Source organism: Phocoena phocoena, chromosome 2, assembly GCF_963924675.1.
Source record: "Phocoena phocoena chromosome 2, mPhoPho1.1, whole genome shotgun sequence".
Lineage (NCBI taxonomy): Eukaryota > Metazoa > Chordata > Mammalia > Artiodactyla > Phocoenidae > Phocoena > Phocoena phocoena.
The window spans coordinates 48,048,091-48,068,838 of NC_089220.1; the positions used below are offsets into that span (position 1 = coordinate 48,048,091).

The following is a 20,748-nucleotide window of genomic DNA, read 5'->3' on the forward strand; positions in this document are numbered from 1 at the left end:
CCCGTGAGGTCCAGCTCTCCAGGGAGGCGGCCTTCGGGAGGGGGACGGAATTTAGGAGTCAGACCCCCGGCTTCATACAAAGGCGCGCTTCTCCGCAGTGTCTCTGGGTGGAGCGATGAGGCCGAGGAAGCTGTGGCTGCGACACAGCAAAAGTGCCTTTTGCTTCTTGGCCCGAGAGCCAGACCTCGAGGGCGAGGGTCGCCCGGCACCCCAGGGCAGGGCACATCCTCGCCTTGCCAGCCTGGCGGGGCACTTCGCGCCAGCCAGCAGCTGCACAAGCTGCCGCGAGGTCCCCCTTGGCGCTGAGGTCATCTCCTGCAGCGCTGCTGCCTTCGGACCATGCGGGCCATTTGGTCCCGGAGGCAGGAGTCGCCGGCACCCCTGGGCAGCCCCGAGAGGAGGGTGAGGGTGACCCCGCGAGCTCTCGGCGAGCGGAGGCGGAGGAGAAGTGGTTCCGACCACCCCTGGCCGGGATGTTTCACCCCGCCAGCCCCGCCGGTCCGGTGACCACTGCCTTAGAAAACTTAAACGAGAACCAGATGTGGTGGCCGCTGTCGAACTTTCTCGGAACTGGCGATTGGTCCCGGGGCCAGGGCCGCAGCCAATCATCGCTCTGGGAGGGCCCGGAGTCCCGCCCCGCCCGGGACCCCGCCGGGATCCAGGTTGGAGGCCAGCGCGGCGGGGCTAGTGGGCTGGCTGGCGGGGCAGGGACGCGCTCTGCCGCGGGACAGCCCAGGGCCGAGAGAGCATGCTGGGGGACCGGGCGGACGGGCGGCCCGCGCTGCCGCCGCCGCCGCCGCCGATGCTGCTGCTGCTGCTGCTGCTGTCCCGGGCCGCGGCGCTGCACCCGGGCGAGCTATTCCCCTACGGGCAGTCGCGAGGGGACCAGCTCCTGCAGGAAGGCGACGACGAAAGCTCGGCTGCCGTGAAGCTGGCGCTTCCCCTGCGCTTCTATGAAGCCCAATTCAGCGAACTCTACGTAAGTTTAGCTTCTTCCTGGTGCGGGATTCTGCAGATTTCTTGCAGCTTCTGAACAGGCGTCAGTGTAGTGCGGCTTTCAGCGAACCCCTGCCTTTCGAAGGGAGGAAATAGTCCGCACAGTCGGCTGTCCCCGAGCGCCCTCGGGGTGGGACCTGGCTTTGCAGCGATGCTGTTGTCGGACCCACTGCTTTTCCCTGCTTCAGGGGGGCGGGGGGAGGGGGTAAGAATTGTTCGCAGCCGCATAAGAGTCCCAGGCAGAAAAGAAGGTGGGATTGCTAAGCCGGCCAGTGGGGTTTCCAGTTAGGACAGCGAGGAGGCTGTGCACTTCTGCAGAGTTGGGTGTTCCCTCCTCCGACCCGTAGCTTTTTTCCAGGGTTGTGCGGGAAATGAGAAGATAACGTGAACGAGTTTTAGGGCTCCTGGACCTATTGCACCGCTCTTGTGGGGTAGGGGTGACGGGTGGGACGCCGGTTGAAGTTGCGCTGGTCGCCCTGAACGAGGAATCGGGCTCCCAGCCGATGGGGAAGGGGGAGCTTCATGCCCGGGGCGGTTCCCTTCCCTCTTTACGGAGCCAGGGTGGGCGCTCGCGTCCGGACCTGTGGTGGTCCTCCTTGGGCTTCCTGCAACGTACGCGACCGTCACATTTTTGTCCCGCTCGTCCCCCAGGTGGTCACCAACGGCATCATCTCCACCCAGGACTTCCCCAGGGAGACCCAGTATGTGGACGATGATTTCCCCACAGACTTCCCGGCCATCGCCCCTTTCCTGGCCGACATCGACACGAGTCACGGCAGGGGCCGGGTCCTTTACCGCGAGGACACCTCCCCGGCGGTGCTGGGCCTGGCCGCCCGCTACGTGCGCGCAGGCTTCCCGCGCTCCGGCGCGCACTTTGCCCCCACCCACGCCTTCCTGGCTACCTGGGAGCAGGTGGGCGCCTACGAGGAGGCCACGCGCTGGGCCCCGCCCTCGGGAGAGGTAAGCGACTAGGGATGCTTGCTTGGCCTCTGTGCCAGCCGAGGAAATGGGCTTGGATTCTGGGCTGGAACCCAGGGACTGGCTTGAAATTTTTCCGGAGTCTGCTCTCCCGCTAAATTTGATGTATAGTTTGGCGGCACCAGGGCTGAAGTGGCTCGGGAGTAAAGAAGGCTGTTTTCTCCAAGCTTTCTCTGAGGGTCTGAGAGGTCACTCTTGCAAGGAGAACTGCTTAAGGGATGTGAGTGCCCCGGTGCAGATGCAGAAGGGGTTTATGGTTTGATTGTTTTTAGAATCACCTCATATATACAAGAATTATTTCTAATTATATGTTCATTGAAGGGAAAACATCAGGAAATGCTGGCAATTTTTAAAAGAACAACCATTCATTTTCCTGCCACTCAAAGATAACCACTGTTAAACAGTTTCGTGTGCATCTGCCAGAGCTTTTTCCTGTCCATATCTGTATCTATCACTGTCTATTAATGATGAGTACACATTGCACATACGGCTTTGTAACTTTTTTTTCACTAATTAGTAAATTGCGAATATGTTTAGCTGTCAATAAATATACTTCTACAACATCACTGTTAATGTTTGCATATATTCCATCCAGTGGATTTCTCATTGTGCCCAGTGGTCAGCAAGGTTATTTCCAATTTTTCATCATTATAAATTTGTGAAGCACTTTTTCTTTCTTAAGCTAAATCTTTGTACCATGTCACTAGTTGACATTCCAGGAAGCAGAATTGGTGGGCCAGAGTGATGCATTTTTTATAAGGTTTTAATAGCCTTTGTCAAACTGCCCTCCAGGTACCAGTTCACATGCTCCGTACTTTACAGGAGACTGCCCTTGATTCCTTGTATAGTCTCTACCTGAGAAAGTGAAACAACGTAAGCGCCCAGTCATTAGGCTTGGCAGCAACATTTGAGGTACTCCAAATGGACATCAGGTGGCGCCAGGGTGGCTTGGCAAAAGGGGAGCTGCCTCACTCCTGGGGTAGGTAAGGGCTTCCTCCTATGAAATTAGACCTGAGTCTAAAATGTCAACTCTAAAGGCTGAAACTCTTTGAGTTTATCTCTATTTTAACTCATCAAAATGATTCTTAGCTATAGAAAGATGGCACATATCCTCCGTAGTTTCAGGGAGATTAACTAGCTTGCCCACTCTCAGTGAGTGATTCAAGATGGTGGCCATTCTTATTCTGTGCTCCCTGAGTAAGAGGAATATTTCCTAAAGGCTTTACTAAGCAAAGAAGATCTAGAAATAAAAATCATTTGAATTGATTTTTGCCATTCATTTTATTTTGGGTCAGGCAACATCTAGTTTTGTTTATTGCATAATCTTTTAATGCATAGGTTTGACATTTCAGTTATTCAGTTCAACAGAGTACATTCAATTCAAATAAATAGACTGAGCACCTTCTTTTTAAAAGAAATTTAAATTTTATATTGGAGTATAGCTGATTAACAATGTTGTGATAGTTTCAGGTGCACGGCAAAGCAACTCAGCCGTACATATAGATGTGTCCATTCTCCCCCAAACTCTCCTCCCATCCAGGCTGCCACATAACATTGAGCAGAGTTCCCTGTGCTGTACAGTAGGTCCTCGTTGGTTATCCATTTTAAATATAGCAGTGTGTACATGTCAGACTCAAACTCCCTAACTATCCCTTCCCCCCTGGTAACCATAAGCTTGTTCTCTAAGTCATTTATACAATGGAATATTACTCAGCCATTAAAAAGAATGAAATAATGCCATTTGCAGCAACATGGATGGACCTAGAGATTGTCACACTGAGTGAAGTAAGTCAGACAGAGAAAGAGAAATATCGTATGCTATCGCTTATATGTGGAATCTAAAAAAAAAATGATACAAATGAACTTATTTATAAAACAGGAACAGACACAGACTTTGAGCACCTTCTTTGTTCAGGGCACTGGTCTAGGTGGAGGGTTGGAGAAATGAATAAGGTATGTTGCATTCATTAATTCACTTTTGTCCATAAGTGTAAAAAGCATTTAAAGTTTAACGTACCTATAATACAAAGTTTAGAAAATAACGTTTATAATTTTACTAACCAGAGGTCACCACTGCTAGTATTTTATTGTGTTTTCTTCCAATCTTCTTTTCTAAACATATATCTTATATGTGACATATTCATATATGTATGTGTATATAAGTAATTTATATTTAAACATAGTTGAGATTTATTCATCCAACAAACTTTTTTGCACTTACCGTATGTCAGGACATGTAGAGACTGTGAAAGGACACATTCTTTACTCCTAAGGATGTCATAGTTTGATAGGGATATTGATTATTATTCAGTATGATAAGTGAAGTAGCATCTTGACTTAAGGAGACTAACTCTATCCCTCCCTTGTTAGGGTACCTGATCTGGGAGTTTCAGTGAGCAATTGTCTTTGCATCTGAGTTGAGTAGAGTAGAACATTCCCAATAGAAGAGGTAGCATATGACATATCACCCATGGACTATATTGTATAATGTGTTTGGGGCATTCCATGTGGTATCTTATTACTGAAGAGGAAGGGTGGTGGGGCATGAGGCTGGGAAGGCCATGGAGCAGGGGCAGATCATGCTATGCTAGGAGTTTGGACTTGGTTCTTTGGCATTGGGCAGCTTTTGAAGAATTTTAAACAGAAGTTTTTTGTTGTTTTTTTATTTTTTTTATTTTTTGCGGTACGCAGGCCCCTCACTGTTGCGGCCCCTCCCGTTGCGGAGCACAGGCTCCGGACGCGCAGGCTCAGCGGCCATGGCTCATGGGCCCAGCCGCTCCGCGGCACGTGGCATTTTCCCGGACCGGGGCACGAACCCGCGTCCCCTGCATCGGCAGGCGGACTCTCAACCACTGTGCCACCAGGGAAACCCTGTTATTTTATTTTTTAAAGAGAGCTCTTTTTGATTGTATTGAGAAGGTAGGGTTCAATGGAAAGACTGACTACTTAGACAATTATTATATATGTTGTTTATTCAGGATATCTTGTTAATTCTTATAATAACATTTTATCATGCTGTCTTCCCACAACAATGCTGCATGTTTAAGGTAAGTACAGCAAGACTTATTGTTTGCCATTACCTAGTAAGTTAAGGCAATTGTCTAGAATTCTGTACGTAGTGAGGCAAAGGCAGGTTTAGAATACAGATTTCTTGATCCTTAGGTTTCTGTTATTGTTGCTTTTACCCAGACTTTTCATGCAGGACCCATTTCCTTGGCACAAGTGATGTAGGTAGACACAACAATAGTTGTACCTTTTCCAAAGACTTCCAATAAATGAGGTTTTTTTTATTGTCTCAATGTGATCTTTGTACCAGAAGAGTCCTTGGAACCGTATTTCATTCAAAGGAAGAATGAATTTGGAATGAAATTTTCCAAGGACACTATCGACTCCTTATTACTTCCAAATTAGTATTCCAGTGCTCTTAAGTGAATTCAGCTGCATCTATCTTATTTTTTCAACAGAGAAAGACAACGTTGAGCTGAGTGGGAGGAATCGGAGAGAGGAGCAGTTGCACAGAATCTCTGGGGTGATGAGGTCACACTAGAGCTTTAGTATTCCAATTTTATCAGGGCTTATTTGAAACTGAAAATTATGATACAGACAAGGTGCCTTTAATTACTTTTCTCAGTTTCATCTGTAGCACGGGAACAATGCTTCTGATGTGAAGATAATGACAATAAAAGACATTTTGAAAGAAGTGGTTTATGAAAGGTTATCCAGTGACTTTGGAAGCAATGATCCAGCCTCAGTCTTAGTTTCCTAATCTGTAAAATGAAGTAGCAATGCCCACCTTACAGGACTGTTGTGAGAATTCACTAAGGTGACATTTTAAAGTAGCCATTATGGTCCCTTAGACTTAGCAAGTGCATATGCCCAGCCAATCTGTGTTCCCCTACATTGGGTTGATGGGACCAGATTCTGGTTCTTTTATTTCTCTATTTCTCTGTCTTGTAAGGATGCTGTGATGTAAGTCCTCTACTTAAGGACTCTTTAAATACAAGCTTTTCTAAATTGCAACTTCTGTCTAGGCCTTTTTATGGTGGGGGCAGAGTGGGGGAAGATTTGTAGAATCCATCTCTTACTTTTCTAATTAAAACCAATCTTCAGACATTGCCATATGCTGAGCTGGCTTCAGAATTTGTTTCATTTAGAAAGGAGATATTCTGTTTGGAGAGAGGATGTTTCTTTAATTACCCACATTGAAGTTTCTTCTGAATACTTTAAAGAGCTCTGTGACATGAGTTCTCGTTTTAATAATTCTTTGGAGATAGATTTTGGCAAGCAATAATCAACTTTGCTTGAAGGACTGTGTGAATTCTACATGGCCTTCTTAAACCTTGGCATACTAACATCATGTTGCAGAGTTACTGGAAACGAAGATATCAGAGGAATGACATCTTTACCATTTAAAACTATTTCAGATGTTGCCCTTTCTCGCCGTGGTTGTTCGTGGTGGGTGTGACAGGATGTGGTACCTGATATTGCAGGAATGTCAGGGTGTTACTGCATCTAAAAACATATCACCAAATGGTGTTTATCAACTCACTCAATCTGAGACTCCTTGAACTGTCATAGGTACTTCACAGAGCAAAGTCACAGTATTGACCTTCAAAGAACTTATGGGCAGGAGACATACTGCCCATATGTTTACTTTAGCTGTGTGTTTTTTTTTTTCGGGGGTGGGGTAGGTGAGACTGTTGTTTTGTTGTTGTTTGAAGGATGAAGGGGGATAGGGAACTGGGCTACATAGATCTGTGTGGTATTGTACAGGGAATGCATTGTTGACCTGTATTAAGTTGGGCTGAAAGAATGGATATTGAGAATGGGGCAGCAGGACAGATTGTTCTGGCCTAGGGTGTGTCCTGGGAGAAGGCCAAGAGAGCTGAGGCTGGAGAAATGGATGAAGGTAGATGTGGGGCAGTAACAGATGAGCAGAAGACTTCCCAATGGAGGTTTCACCATGGGGAGTGAGGCATGCTGACTTGTTTCAAGGAATGATAGTCATTGACAGAGATGGTTGGATCCAGGGAGAAAAGCAGGACATGGTTGTGGCTTTTTGAGCTCTGAAGCTGAGGTCCAGAAGAGGGGAGGTCTACAGTCTACCTGAAAGAGTTTAGCCTCTGTCTGAGATATAGCCATGCAGACATAGAGAACAGAGACATATATGGAAATTGGTTAAAGAAATGCTGAAGTTTTGCTAAACTTCAGGAAGGTGTCAGGAAGGTTATAATATTAGTGATGTGATAGTACTGAGCATTTATTTTTGAATTTTTTTGGCAGGATCTGTAGGATTTAGGGAAGAAAAAAGTGAACACGGGAAAATCTTGCATATGACAGTGACCTATAGGTAACGGGAGATGGAGAAATACACTAAGGAATGGAGATTACTGTTCACACCGAACACTGGAGGCCAGGAGTCAACGATGCTATGACTGTAGAGAGCATGTGACCCTAGAGAAGACAGGGAAGAGAATTTTGTGACGTGTGTAGGAGACACCCTACTTCTTAATTTTCATTGTAGTTTTGTAAACCACTCTAGGCAAACCCCTTTGGGACATGGATGGCACCGCTGTGATTTTTTGGCCAGATGGCTGAAATCAATTAAATCAGTTGCAAAAATCAGGAGCTCATTGAGGGGCATGTTTCCTATTTATGAACCTGGCTCTGCCAAGCATCAAGTCAACACTGATTAGCAATGTCCCACACCTGGGAGGGAGAGCCCAGCGCTGCCTGATTTCTGCCGAGGGCTCTGGCTTTTCTCTCTTTCTGATAACAGGATGGCAGATCTTGAAGCTCCGCAGCACTGGCCCTGCTCCTCGTCCCGTGGTGGCCCCTCTCTCCTCCCTGGGATCCTGAGGGCGTTGGGAACTGGTGACCCTTTTGTGGGGTTTGGCAGCCCATCTGAGGCTTTCGCTTCAGGGACAGAGCATGTGGGGTTCTTGAGAAGACTTTTCTCCAGGAATGTGAAGACCTTTCCGGTCTGGAAGCCTGTCAAGGCGTGCTCCTGGGGGAGGAGCCCTGCAGGACATCACGAAGAGGGCTCTTTAGCGATTAGATGTAGAATTTTGTGGAACGGAGAGAACTTTAAAAGTGATCATTTGGTATGCGGGTGGTTTTTAAACAGGCAAACGTTTTTGGCCGGTCTCTGGGATCCTATATTCTATTTAAAATTCTTCTATTTGCCTATTTCGGTGGAGACAAGTAGATTAAATAAATGCTTGCCACCTGTAATAAGTGCTTGTCTCAGGATGGCATCTAAAAGACATTGAATACATTTTCATCGAAATGAACTTGCTGACTGGCTGAAAGAATGAATAAGATAAAGTGCTATGTACCCAGACCCCACAGTAAAAAGCCAGACTCTCCCCTTCACAGCTCTGTTTACTTTTTCCCTCCCCTCCCATCCCCTTCAATTCCTTCACAATCTATGGGACCTCCTTATCTTATAGAATTTCTCTAGACTTAGAACCAGGATTCCTCCTATCTGACGTTTATTGTGGGCAATCAATGCCAGGAACTCTGAAAGCTTTGCTTTTTAAAACAGAATCTGTCTCCTTCCTTAAGTACCTTTCTTTCTCTAGTTGAACTTTATTTGGACTAAAGTAAAACTGAAGTTATTGAATCTCCATTAATCGATGATGTACTGAATAGCATATACTCTGTATAGACATGATACAGGACAGCCTTTGTTTACATTTGGCAGAAGTTATGGCTTCCGAGCTTTGGGAAATTCTAGAAAACATCCCTTGCCTTTTGTTTTTGGAAGTCAGGCTTTCCGGATAAAGCAATCAACAACGACAACAGTAACAAATATATGAGCACTGCCCCCTGCCCCCCATCATTAAGTTTCTGAACTTAAAGAAAGAAAGAAAAGCAAAAACCCAAGCCAAGCAAGGTGACCTTTTCTGTGTTGGAGATCTAAAAGAAAGTTTGGATAGTATTTTGGGTTTTTTCTGGAAAAGCATTTTAACACCTGAATTTCTTTGTCTTGTAAGGAAACCCTCAAAACTGTACTTTGAAATTAAACATAGGAAAGAAGAATCAACACTAGGAAAGAGCTTGACCACCGTACGGGGAAGGACCCAGGACAGAACAAAATGCAGACCCATGCCTCTTGTTTGCTGTTTCATTTAGTAAAATGTGATGTGCTTCTCTCTGCCTAATTTTGTCTGTCTAGCAAAATGGGGAAACTGTGCTACTTATCAGTAAATAACGTTTCTAGGAGCCACATTATTTAGGAAGTGGTGGTATTATAAATACCTCCCCTGCTGTCTGCTAAATTGTAAAAGGAGTGGGATTTAGTGAGAGAGGTGTTCTCAGAGACTTTAATATAACATCTTTTTTAAGATACTCAAGCACCATTAACTGATCATTTGGGTGGGAGAGATAGCTGCATGTAGGTAAAGGCAAAAATGTGTCTTGTTGGGGCTTCCCTGGTGGCGCAGTGGTTGAGAGTCCACCTGCCGATGCAGGGGACACAGGTTCGTGCCCCGGTCCGGGAAGATCCCACATGCCGCGGAGCGGCTGGACCCGTGAGCCATGGCCGCTGGGCCTGCGCGTCCGGAGCCTGTGCCCCGCAACGGGAGAGGCCACAACAGTGAGAGGCCCACGTACCGAAAAAAAAAAAAAAAAAAAAAAAATGTGTCTTGTTGAAAATACGAGAGTAAGTTGAACTTTAATGAGTGATTCTATAAGGACCTGGGTGCTGAGTCTGTGGCTAACTCAGGCTCCTGGCCTCTCTTTCTGGTCTGCTTTGGCTTCTGCAGTGTTTATTAATGTTCACAGGCAGCCTCTGCAACGCCTCCCCACCGCAGCCCTTAAGGTGTTGGGCCCACACCCTCCTTTCTGGCCTCCACTACCTCCTCCAGCAGTTCTCCTAGAATCCCAGCCGTGGCTGCTTCCCTGACCTAAGCTCTGAGACCGTCCTGGGCAGTGGCTGCGTCCTTTGTTCCTTGGCCTCTTTGCGCCAAGCATACTGTCGAGTGCTTAATAGGCACCTGGCTGTTTGAAGTAATGTACAAATGAATTAATGAACTGAGTTTACAAACATGTAAGCAGCTAACCAGGCAAAACGAGGTGAGTGCTAACTTGAAACACTAAGATACTGTGGAGGGTAAGAGAACAGCAATAAATCTACAGGGCATTGCAAAACCCCTCAGAGGGGCAGCATTAGAAGGTCAGGAGTGTTTCCAGGCACAGGAAAACGTGAGCAAATGTGCAGAAGCATCAAAGTACATGGGGCAAATGGGCAATATTAAATAATCTGGTGGAGATGCAGGGGATCTGAGCCTGAGAAGAGAGTTTGCAGCTTATAAATCACCTGAGATGGCCAGCCAAGGAGCGGTTGGGACAGCCTTGTGGTGCAGGGCAGGGACCCTGGCCATCCTGCCACCGCATACTAGTAGCCTGACCTTAGCAGATCTCTAAGCCCCTATGTCTTTGTTTCCTCATCTGAGAAATGAGGGTAGGGTAACTCTGGTGCTGGTGTCAAAAGGTAGATGGGGGCTTCCCTCGTGGTGCAGTGGTTAAGAATCTGCCTACCAATGCAGGGGACATGGGTTCGAGCCCTGGTCCAGGAAGATCCCACATGCCGCGGAGCAACTAAGCCCATGCACCACAACTACTGAGCCCGCGTGCCACAACTACTGAAGCCCATGTGCCTAGAGCCCATGCTCTGCACTCAACAAGAGAAGCCACCGCAATGAGAAGCCGGCACACTACAACAAAGAGTAGCCCCCACTTGCCGTAACTAAAGAAAGCCTGTGCGGAGCAGCGAAGACCCAACACAGCCAAAAATAAATAAATAAAATAAATTTATATATAAAAAAAAAAGGTGGATGGAAGAGAATAGAGAGTAAGGCTTTGGGAACAGTAAGGAGGCCTTTTGATCAGCCAGTGCCTCATACCACCCCTGCCCATAATGGGCATTCAATAAATAAGTGAATGAGTGAATGAATGAATGAATGAATGATCCAGATGAGTGCCCAGGGCAGAAAACTAGGGCAGTGGCTGTGGGAATGTACAAGTTAATTTTGCTACTTGCTCTCAGCTCTGAAAGAAGTTTGGATGAAAGAAGTTTGAAACCTTAAAAAATAGTTCTATTTTTTTAACCAGTGTTTGTTTTTACCTATGCATATTTCAACTATTAATCTAAATTGATAAAAGATGATTATAATAATATAGCTGATGTAATTATGTTTATAATTTGGAGAGGAAATTTAAAAGAATATTACGTGTAAAAACAATTTAGAGAAATCCCGAGAAGGGGGACAACCCTTTGCATTTTATAATGCTTTGGGGTTTCTTTGTTGTTTTTTGTTTGTTTTATTAAGAATATTTTCTTTTTTTTTTTCACAGCTGAATACTTTCCAAGCAGTTTTGGCATCTGATAAGTCTGACACCTACGCCCTCTTTCTTTATCCTGCCAATGGCCTTCAGTTCTTTGGAACCCGCCCCAAAGAATCTTACAATGTCCAGCTCGAGCTTCCAGCCCGGGTGGGCTTCTGCAGAGGGGAGGTCGGTGACCTGAAGAGAGAGGGACCATATTTCAGCTTGACTAGCACTGAACAGTCTGTGAAAAATCTCTACCAGTAAGTAACATGGGGCTTATGCCCTTTCCTGTTGGAATGTAAAGACCCTTAGGAGCTACCTAAACTTGAGTGGCCCTACTCATTAAATATCATCTGTGGTTTCTAAGCAAGGGATCAGATCAAAACCAGGAAATAGGCTAGACCCTGGGAGGAGCACATTGACCAAAATATAAACAGTCTTTTATTTTTCCTGCCCTATTGGCTATAGATACTGGAAACAGAACTCTGTGTGTGTGTGTGTGTGTGTGTGTGTGTGTGTGTGTGTGTGTGTGTGTGAGCACAGCCAGTGAGGCTTGCTATGGAAATCATTGCCCTTGGAACCACATAAAAATACCCAGTAATACAACTGCCCAGGCTGAGGTTTTTCCAGGTTAATCGTTTCACAGCCGGAGATGTTGTGAGTTAGTCTTTTGGACAGATAGGTGTTAAAAGTTAAGAGTAGTGTAATTTGGGGAAAAAAAAGGAAAACCAAACAAACAGATTGGTAGATTTTTGGAAGTCTCAGGATTTCTCAGTGGCTTCATTATCTGAAATTGTCCTGAGGGTTTTCCATGCAATGCCTGGGACCAAGCACTTCCTTAGTCCCATCACACAAGCTCACTCTGCTAGTCCACATCATGCCCAGTATCTGGGTTAGCACCTGTTGATATTTAATAATTTCCAGGCTCTAAAAAAAATCTCCGCTTTTATCCCTTCCCTGAATACTGGTCTAGAAGGCAGACAGAGAATACTTTGGTTACCTGGCCTCCCTTGACGCCTCTAAGTTTCGTTACATGATTCCTGGGTATTGGAACATCTTACACTTTTGCATGCCATCTGCTTTACTCAGAGACCAGAGAGCGGGCCCTACAACCAAATAGGGTTACTGAGAGCTGACATTTATTGAGAGCTTACTGTATGCCAACATTGTGCTACACACTTTCCAGAAGTTCTCTTAATTAAAACTCAACAAGAATCTCAGGGGTTGAGTTCTTCTCTTTTCTCAATGTGACACATGAGCTTAGGGAAGTTAAATTGCCTATAATCTCAAAGTTATGAAGTGGCAAAGCCAAAATTCAACCACAAGTCTGGAGCTCTGAACTACTTATTTTATGCTGAATCCTGGCCTGCTTTCCCCTTCTCATGACTCATGTCGGACATCTTTTTTTTTTTTTTTTTTTTGCAGTACGCGGGCTTCTCACTGTTGTGGCCTCTCCCGTTGAGGAGCACAGGCTCCGGACGTGCAGGCTCAGCGGCCATGGCTCACGGGCCCAGCCGCTCTGCGGCATGTGGGATTTTCCCGGACCGGGGCACGAACCCGTGTCTCCTGCATCGGCAGGCGGACTCTCAACCACTGCGCCACCAGGGAAGCCATGTCGGACATCTTTTGAGCTCCACCAAGGTGGCCTTTTAGTCTTGACTCTGGAGAAAACTTTAGATCCTTGTTCTCTCTCCCCTGGTTCCACCCTCCTCTTCTACTCTGGAGCCCATAGGTTCTCTGCCTCTCAGACATTATTGAGAGCTCACCATGGGTCAAGAGCTGGAAAGAGAAAGATGTCTAAGGCCCAGGCCCTGCACGCAAGCAACCTGCACTCTCCTAGAGTAGACGGACAAACAACAGTTCCAGAGCATGGGAGTAAGTGCTAACACCTCCTCAGGGTACAGGAGGCAGTGAGGGCCGAAAAACCGGAGGGAAAAAGCAGACGTGTTCCCCCCACCATAGCCGTAATGGCCTCTAAGAACTCACACAGACACACGCACGCACACACGTACACACATACACCACTTCCATTTACCTCCCTCCATGCCTACCTCATCTTTATCTTTCATGCTTCATAGAAACCTCTGAGTTGCTTGATTGAAAGTGGAAGATATGGGGCCAAAATGACCGTCAGAGGAATTTTTCTTTAGTAGAATCTGTATTTAGTATAAAAACTAAAATAGGGCTTCCCTGGTGGTGCAGTGGTTGAGAGTCCGCCTGCCGATGCAGGGGACACGGGTTCGTGCCCCGGTCCGGGAAGATCCCACATGCCACGGAGCCGCTGAGCCTGCGCTTCTGGAGCCTGGGCTCCACGGCGGGAGAGGCCACAACAGTGAGAGGCCCGCGTACCACAAAAAAACAAACAAACAAACAAATGAAAATAAAGTACAAACAATGCCGAGAAATGTGAAATAAAAGTAAAAATTACCCATTCTCACTACTTCAAGTGATAACCATTATTAACAGTCATTCCAGAATTTTAGGTTTATGCAAAACCTTTCTCAAAACCAAAATGGTTCTTTTGTTATACATATGGCATCTTCCCATTTACTGTCTATGGGTGTCTTTCAGTAAGATATCTGTTATATTATTATTTGAACGCTATAAAACATGGCATCATATATAGCCTGTATTATTAAGACAATAACTTATTGATGAACATTTAACTTATTTCTGTCTTTTCCTTTTATAATTATTGTTTCAGTAAACAAAATAGTACACATTGCTCAGATGCTCATTTGTCTTAAAGATAAATTCTTGAAAGTAGAATTGCTGAGAAAGGATATATGCAGTGTAACATTTTAATGTATGCTAACCAACTGCCCTTCAGAAACCCTGCATCAACTTACGTTCTCACCAGTAAGGAGGGCTGTGATCAACAGTGTCTGTTTCCTACAAGCTTCTAATCTGGCTAGTATTTGTGAATCTGATAGGTGTAAAATGTTCATATTTTCACTCTAGTTTCTTTGATTACTAGTAAAACTGAACACCTTTTCATATGGTTAATAGCCATTTCTTTGCTATTTTCTATTGAGGTGTTTACAAAGACCTTTAACAAATAAGAAAAACCTAGTAAAGATATTTCCTCTCAAATGCTGTGAATGTTTTTATCCAGTTGTTCATCTTTAAAGTTAGTTGTGATCTAGAAGGTATAAGTTTAGGGTTGTCCAAGTTATTGGCCTTTTCCTTTATGATTTCAGGTCTTGGTATTATTCTTAGAAAGGCCTTCTCTACCTCCAAATTATAGAAATGTTTCTCAATTTAATCTTCTATTTTACATTTATTTATTTATTTATTATTTATCTGGTGTGTGTGTGTGTGCTTTATTGAATTACAGTTGATTTACAATGTTGTATTAGTTTCAGGTGTACAGCAAAGTGATTCAGATATATATATATATATTTTCAAATTCTTTGCCATTATAGGGTATTACGAGATACTGAATATAGTTCCCTGTGCCATTCAGTAGGTCCCTATTGGTTATCTATTTTATATATAGTAGTGTGTATATGTTAATCTCAAACTCCTAATTTATCCCTCCCCGCCTTTCCCCTTTGGTAACTATAAGTTTGTTTTCTGTGTCTGTGGGTCTGTTTCTGTTTTGTGGATAAGTTTAGTTGTATTTTTTTTTTAAGATTCCACATATAAGTGATATCATTTGATATTTGTCTTTCTCTGCCTGGCTTACTTCACTTAGTATGATAATCTCTAGGTCCTTCCATGTTGCTGCAAATGGCATTATTTCATTCTTTTTTATGGTTGAGTAGTATTCCATTGTATATACGTACCACATCTTCTTTATCCGTTCATCTGTCAATGGACATTTATGTTGGTTCCATGTCTTGGCTATTGTAAATAGTGCTGCAACGAACATTGGGGTACATGTATCTTTTTGAATTATAGTTTTCTCTGAATATATGCCCAGGAGTGAGTGGGATTGCAGGATCATATGGTAGCTCTATTTTTAGTTTTTTAAGGAACCTCCATACTGTTTTCCATAGTGGCTGTTATCAATTTACATTCCCACCAGCAATATAGGAGGGTTCCTTTTTCTCCACACCCTCTCTAGCCTTCATTAGTTAAAATTTCAAAAATATGCAGAAAAGTGGAGGGAGTCATCTAGATTTACAAGCTGTTGACATTTTGCCATCTTCATCATTTTTTCTTTTTTGCATAAGTAATTTAAAGTAAGTGACACACAGCATGCCATTCACTCCTCAAGGCTTCAGTATGCATCTCTAAAAAATAGTTATTCTCCTAGTCAATGGAACTGTTGTCTTCCTCAAACTTGTCTCATAATTATAAGCTCAGAGGTCATAAATTCTAAATTCATAGTGTGTTTGTCATAACTCTTCTTCTGCACATTTAAATATGAATGTACACATTTGTATTTTTTGAGATTATACTTTTCTATCTCCTGGAAGACAGTAGTTACTAAGTACTTATTACATGCAGGGCCCCATGCTGAACATTTTATGTGATTTTCTAACTTAATCCTCCTAACAACCCAGGGAGGAAGGCACTGTCATCTCATTTTGTAGCCTTGTTTTCCTTTCTAGGAAATAAAGTTCTTTCTGTCGCTAAGCTTTCCAAATGACCTTGGATTTTAGGATAAACTCAAACTGGCTACTTTCTCGTCACGCCCAATGACAAAAGCTAGGGTCGTGATTTATATTTAATTAGAAGATCATTTTATTTAGCTTTTATCTGTCATAATTTGTATTTTCCTACTCTTGTAAGCTTTTATAGTTTTCTGTTTCTGACTTCAAGAAGAAATTTCACAGCTGCAACACCTCTGATGTGATAATAAACTCAACATCCTCAGATCTTCAGAATTCTCTCTTATCTTCTTTAGGGTTCCTTGCTTGCTTGCCAAAAAGCACTGGCATTAATTCTTAGAACCTACCAAGTCTACATAGCGTACCGCACAAAGGATCACAGTTTTGCTTTCTATGCTCCTGTTTCCCTGAACTAATTACAACAGCAGCAGTGGCAACAACAACAATACACAAGGGGGTGGGGATTGATTGATTGATTCTTGGAATTGTGTTAAAAATATTATTGCTATAGAAATCCACATGAATATGATGAGTACCAACCCAAATGAGCAAAAGTCTCTCGCCCTTATATGACTCAGTGAATTTCCTGTTATTAGTCATTAACTGATTTCTCATGGACTGACTTTTGAGGAAATCCCACAGCAGGAGAGACTTAGAGCCTGGTGTTTGGGCCATATGCCAGAGAGTACAGAAATGGGTGTATTCAAGCCAGCCAGACCCTTTGTTCCTTCAGGTTTTTTCTTATTTTTTTGAAATTGTGTATGGGGTTATCCTCTTTGGAATGTATCACTGACTAAAATAATGGATCGCTGGGATATTTGGAAGGCTGAATGGAGCCCGTGTTCTTTTCTAGTGGGGGACACGCGTGAGCTCCCTGGCTCCAGATGTTTCTGGATACCTCTCACCTGTGACCCGTGGCAGTTTGATTAACTTGCTTTCTTATTTTCCCCTTAATTTTGTTCTACATTGGCTCAACATTTTTGAGACTTAGGCATTTCTATTCCTTTGAATTTTTTGACATGGGTTCACCAGTCTCTGTGAATTAGTTGATTGATTAATCCACATGACTAAACCGCAAAATGTCTCTAACATTCTGTAATGTGGAGTAAGATAATTAGGATGTGCACTGACTGGTGTATTAGTTTTCTGACGTAATGTGGATGTTCAGAACACGGGCTTTGGTGGTGGTGCTGAGTTCAAGTCCAAGCTCTGTCAGTTATTAATTGTGCAACCTTAAGACGATTAATCTCTCTAAACCCGTTTTCTCCTCTGAAAAATCGGTCATGATCACTGCCCCTACCTTGCAAGTTGTGTTGAAGAATGTTTAACACTTGGCATGTAACTAACTCTCAAATAAAAAATATTGTTTAAGGGTTTGGCAAAAATGTTTAAGCATATGTTTTCTTGAGTTTGTTAAAAGTAGAGGAAGGATAGGGCTTCCCTGGTGGCGCAGTGGTTGAGAGTCCACCTGCCGATGCAGGGGACATGGGTTTGTGCCCGGGTCCGGGAAGATCCCACATGCCGCGGAGCGGCTGGGCCCGTGAGCCGTGGCCGCTGAGCCTGCGTGTCCGGAGGCTGTGCTCCACAACGGGAGAGGCCGGCATACCGAAAAAACAAAATAAATTAAAAAAAATAAAAGTAGAGGAAGGATAAAATATTCCCACATTCCCTATTTGTTTTCGAATAGCCATTGAGATAAAACGTGTAGAGCAGAATTCTGATTTGAGGGTCTGGCATTCGGTAGACACATGGCCTTTGAAACCCATTGTTAAATAAGAGGTAGTTTACATCAAAATTCCAGTATGATCTTTAGTTACCGTGTAAGTCTGGTTTTATTTGGGTTTCCTGCCAGTGAAAACTCTGAATCTGATCTTAATAGTCCTCCAGTTTTAAAATAAATCGCTCGCCTTTGTGGGAAGGTGGTGGACGGACACTTTTGTGACAAAGTCCTGTTTCCGTTTTATTTAGACACAGCAACCTGGGGATTCCTGGAGTGTGGGCTTTTCATATCGGCAGCACCTCCCCGTTGGATAACGTCAGGCCAGCGACAGTTGGAGGAGACCTTTCCAAAGCCCACCCTCCGGCTCCCCTGGGACGTTCCTTCAGCCGCGCTGCGGCCCTGGAGGGTGACTACACTGAGGACAACTTAGATTATTATGATGAGAACGAGGAGGACGTCGAATACCCCTCCCCTGCTGAGCCAGAGGAAGCATCGAATGGCCACAGCACAGTCGATGTTTCCTTCCACTCGAAAGCTGATTCGAGGCCGTTAGGAGGTGGGATCTCTCCGCCAGATTCTGACCTGGCCTCCCCTTTGCCACGGCCAACATCTAGGGGTGGGCCTGAAACAGACTCTGCCACCTTGAACCCTCAAACCAAAGAGGGGAGACCTCAGGGGGAGATAGATGCCCCGGATTTAAAAGGCCGAGTTGAGTCTTCTGAACAGCCAGGGACCACAGTCCCTGCTCCACCAGAGACTGGAGATTCACTGGATCCTTCCCAGCAAGCCCCGCCTCCCTACCCAGATGGACGGGCACAGCCTGCAGACAGGGATGTTCCTCCAGCCCATCCAGGAGGAGAGGCCGTTCTTCCAAATTACCCCGGGCCGGATCACACTCCACCCCTGGGCCGCAGGAGGCAAGTGGTCGGAGTGGAGGACGACATCAGTTCCAACACCGAGGGTAAGTGGGTTTGAACACTGGGTACTAAAGAATTCATTGAAAAAATGCTGATCTTCCAGAGAGTCGTGAATTTTCTCTCAAGCGAGTTGAGGAAGAGTTTCGCAAAAAGAGGCTTGGGACTGATTTCTAAAACCCATTGTTTCAGGAGATGGAGTATCTTTCCTTTGCCAAAGAAATCTTGGCAGGCAAATTCTTTTTGGAATCTCTTGACCATTACTAATGTTTTATTATTTATTTATTTTTAAAATGGGCCTCATGAATCCCATGGGGAAGAACTGGGGTTGCTTGTGCCAGCTGTGCTCTCACGTGGAATGAAGTTATTTCAGTTTGAAAGTTCAGCAAAGGTAAAGTGTTTTGAGGCTTCGCACACATTACGGTACTGGAGGGCTTCAGGCTTTAGTTTCAAGCCGCGAGTTGTGCTGGCTCGGATGAACATTCCGGCTTCTTCCTCTGTGATGGGATGACCCCGGTGCTCCCCTTGCTTAGAGACACGGCGGTGGGCTGTGGGAGAGGGGACCCCTGGGGAGAGAAAACTGCGAACCACCTGTGTCTTGTCATTTCTGGTTCACGGCTGTGCAGCTGTGCTAGTCAGCTCCCCGGAGCCTTGCCCTCATTTCATGACTCACTGACCAGAGCGAGGGGCCAGCAGAGAAATGCCCAGGGGAGGTGACGGTTAATTAATACAGACACGGAGCCCATGTCACCTTCTACTGAAGGCGAGACTTGTCATGTCAGCTCTTTTCTTCCCAGCCAGGGATGTAAACACCTGAATGGGAAACTGGCCACGGATTCATCCCATTTGTTCCAGGGACTGCGCATCTGACCTCTGACAGGAGGAGAGAGGTCAGAGGTGAAAGCATTCTTTAGGACCTTTGTTTTTTTTTTTCCTTCACCTTTTCTGTTTCCCATACTTTTTATGGTAAAACAGGTTGACCTAGCAGAGGGTCTTCCAGGTGGCTCTGCTGTGGTCCTGATCTGTAAGAATTTGCTTGAAGAAGCCCTTCTTTCAGGAGAGGCGAAACTGTTCTGTGACTGAGGCAGCATCGTGTAATGATTAGAGGGAGAACGTTGGTGGAGGTTTGAATCCTGGCCGTCACGCTGTCCGGGTGACACTTTATGCTAGTAGCGCCCAAGCCTCCAGTTTCTCCTAAATTTGTCGAGAGGATTAAAAGAGATCACGAAGTTCTTAGGCTAGCGTCTGTACTAGTTGGATCTTAATAAATGGTGGCTGCTGTTACTAATTATAGAGGATTTAAAGCGGTGGGAATGGGGGTGGGGTAGTAGAGAATGAAGAATGGGCTTGTTAAAAGCTTGTGCCTTAATTTGCGCCTAAGGACCACGTTTCTCTCAAGTTGAAGATGTGAAGTTTATTGGAAGGCTTCAGAACCTTCACACCCTTCTGATAGTCTCCTGAATTTTCAGCATAAGTGCCGTCTATCTAAACAAAATGTAAAGCCAAGTATCAAAGACACTTTGATCAAAGAGATTTTTGAGGTAAAGATGTGCTCCTATGTGGTCTTTTCATTTGTGGGTTGTGATTTCCTGCTCTGGGAAGAGCTTGGAATATTAGAAAGCAGATCCCTGGGGTGAGTTGTTAAAGGGTTAAGAAGAAGGGACTGCACATCCTGCTTTGAACTGTGAGGGGCTGGATAAGCTCTAATAGCTGTAGGGGTCTAGGGAACTGGCCATAGAGAAAAACAGGCAGCAGCGAGAACCCTCGCGGGGCATGACTGTGATACTTATCAGCTTCTGGATGACGTCTACCACTGACATCTTAGAAATGGCAAAACGCCTTCGAAACAGCTGTTTAATACAGTGAAACATTTAGGAAAATAAATCTAACTAGAAGTTTTTGAAACTCGAAAAAAAAAAATAAACCACCATATTAGCAGACAGGGAAAGCTTTAAAACTTGAAAGCAGAAAGGGAAAAATAGGTGAACCTCTGGTTTCACCTCAGGCTGTAGGAAGACTCGGTATCCATGGGGAATTCGTTCCAGGATCCCCCCGCAGATACCAAAATCTCCGGATGCTCAAGCCCCTTAGTCAGCCCTCCGTATCCACGGTTCTGCATCCTCAGGCCCCCCCACCTGCGGGTTCCCCTAACCGCACTTAACATTGCACAGGATCCGCCGTTCCTTGAATCCACGGAGATACCGGGGAGCTGACTGTATAGAGCCATGCAATTGTTAATTACTTGGTT

At 45.0% G+C, this 20,748-nt stretch overlaps 1 protein-coding gene across 1 annotated transcript in view; it reads left to right on the forward strand.

The window, feature by feature from the left end:
• The first annotated feature begins 748 nt into the window (after positions 1-748).
• Positions 749-20,748, forward strand: part of NID2 (nidogen 2) — a 77,979-nt gene continuing 57,979 nt past the window's right edge. Inside the window, exons 1-5 of the mRNA XM_065871673.1 lie at positions 749-979; positions 1,648-1,956; positions 11,335-11,567; positions 17,835-18,142; positions 18,218-18,547. Of these exons, the coding sequence (XP_065727745.1) occupies positions 749-979; positions 1,648-1,956; positions 11,335-11,567; positions 17,835-18,142; positions 18,218-18,547 (1,411 nt within the window). The remainder of the gene's footprint in view (positions 980-1,647; positions 1,957-11,334; positions 11,568-17,834; positions 18,143-18,217; positions 18,548-20,748) is intronic.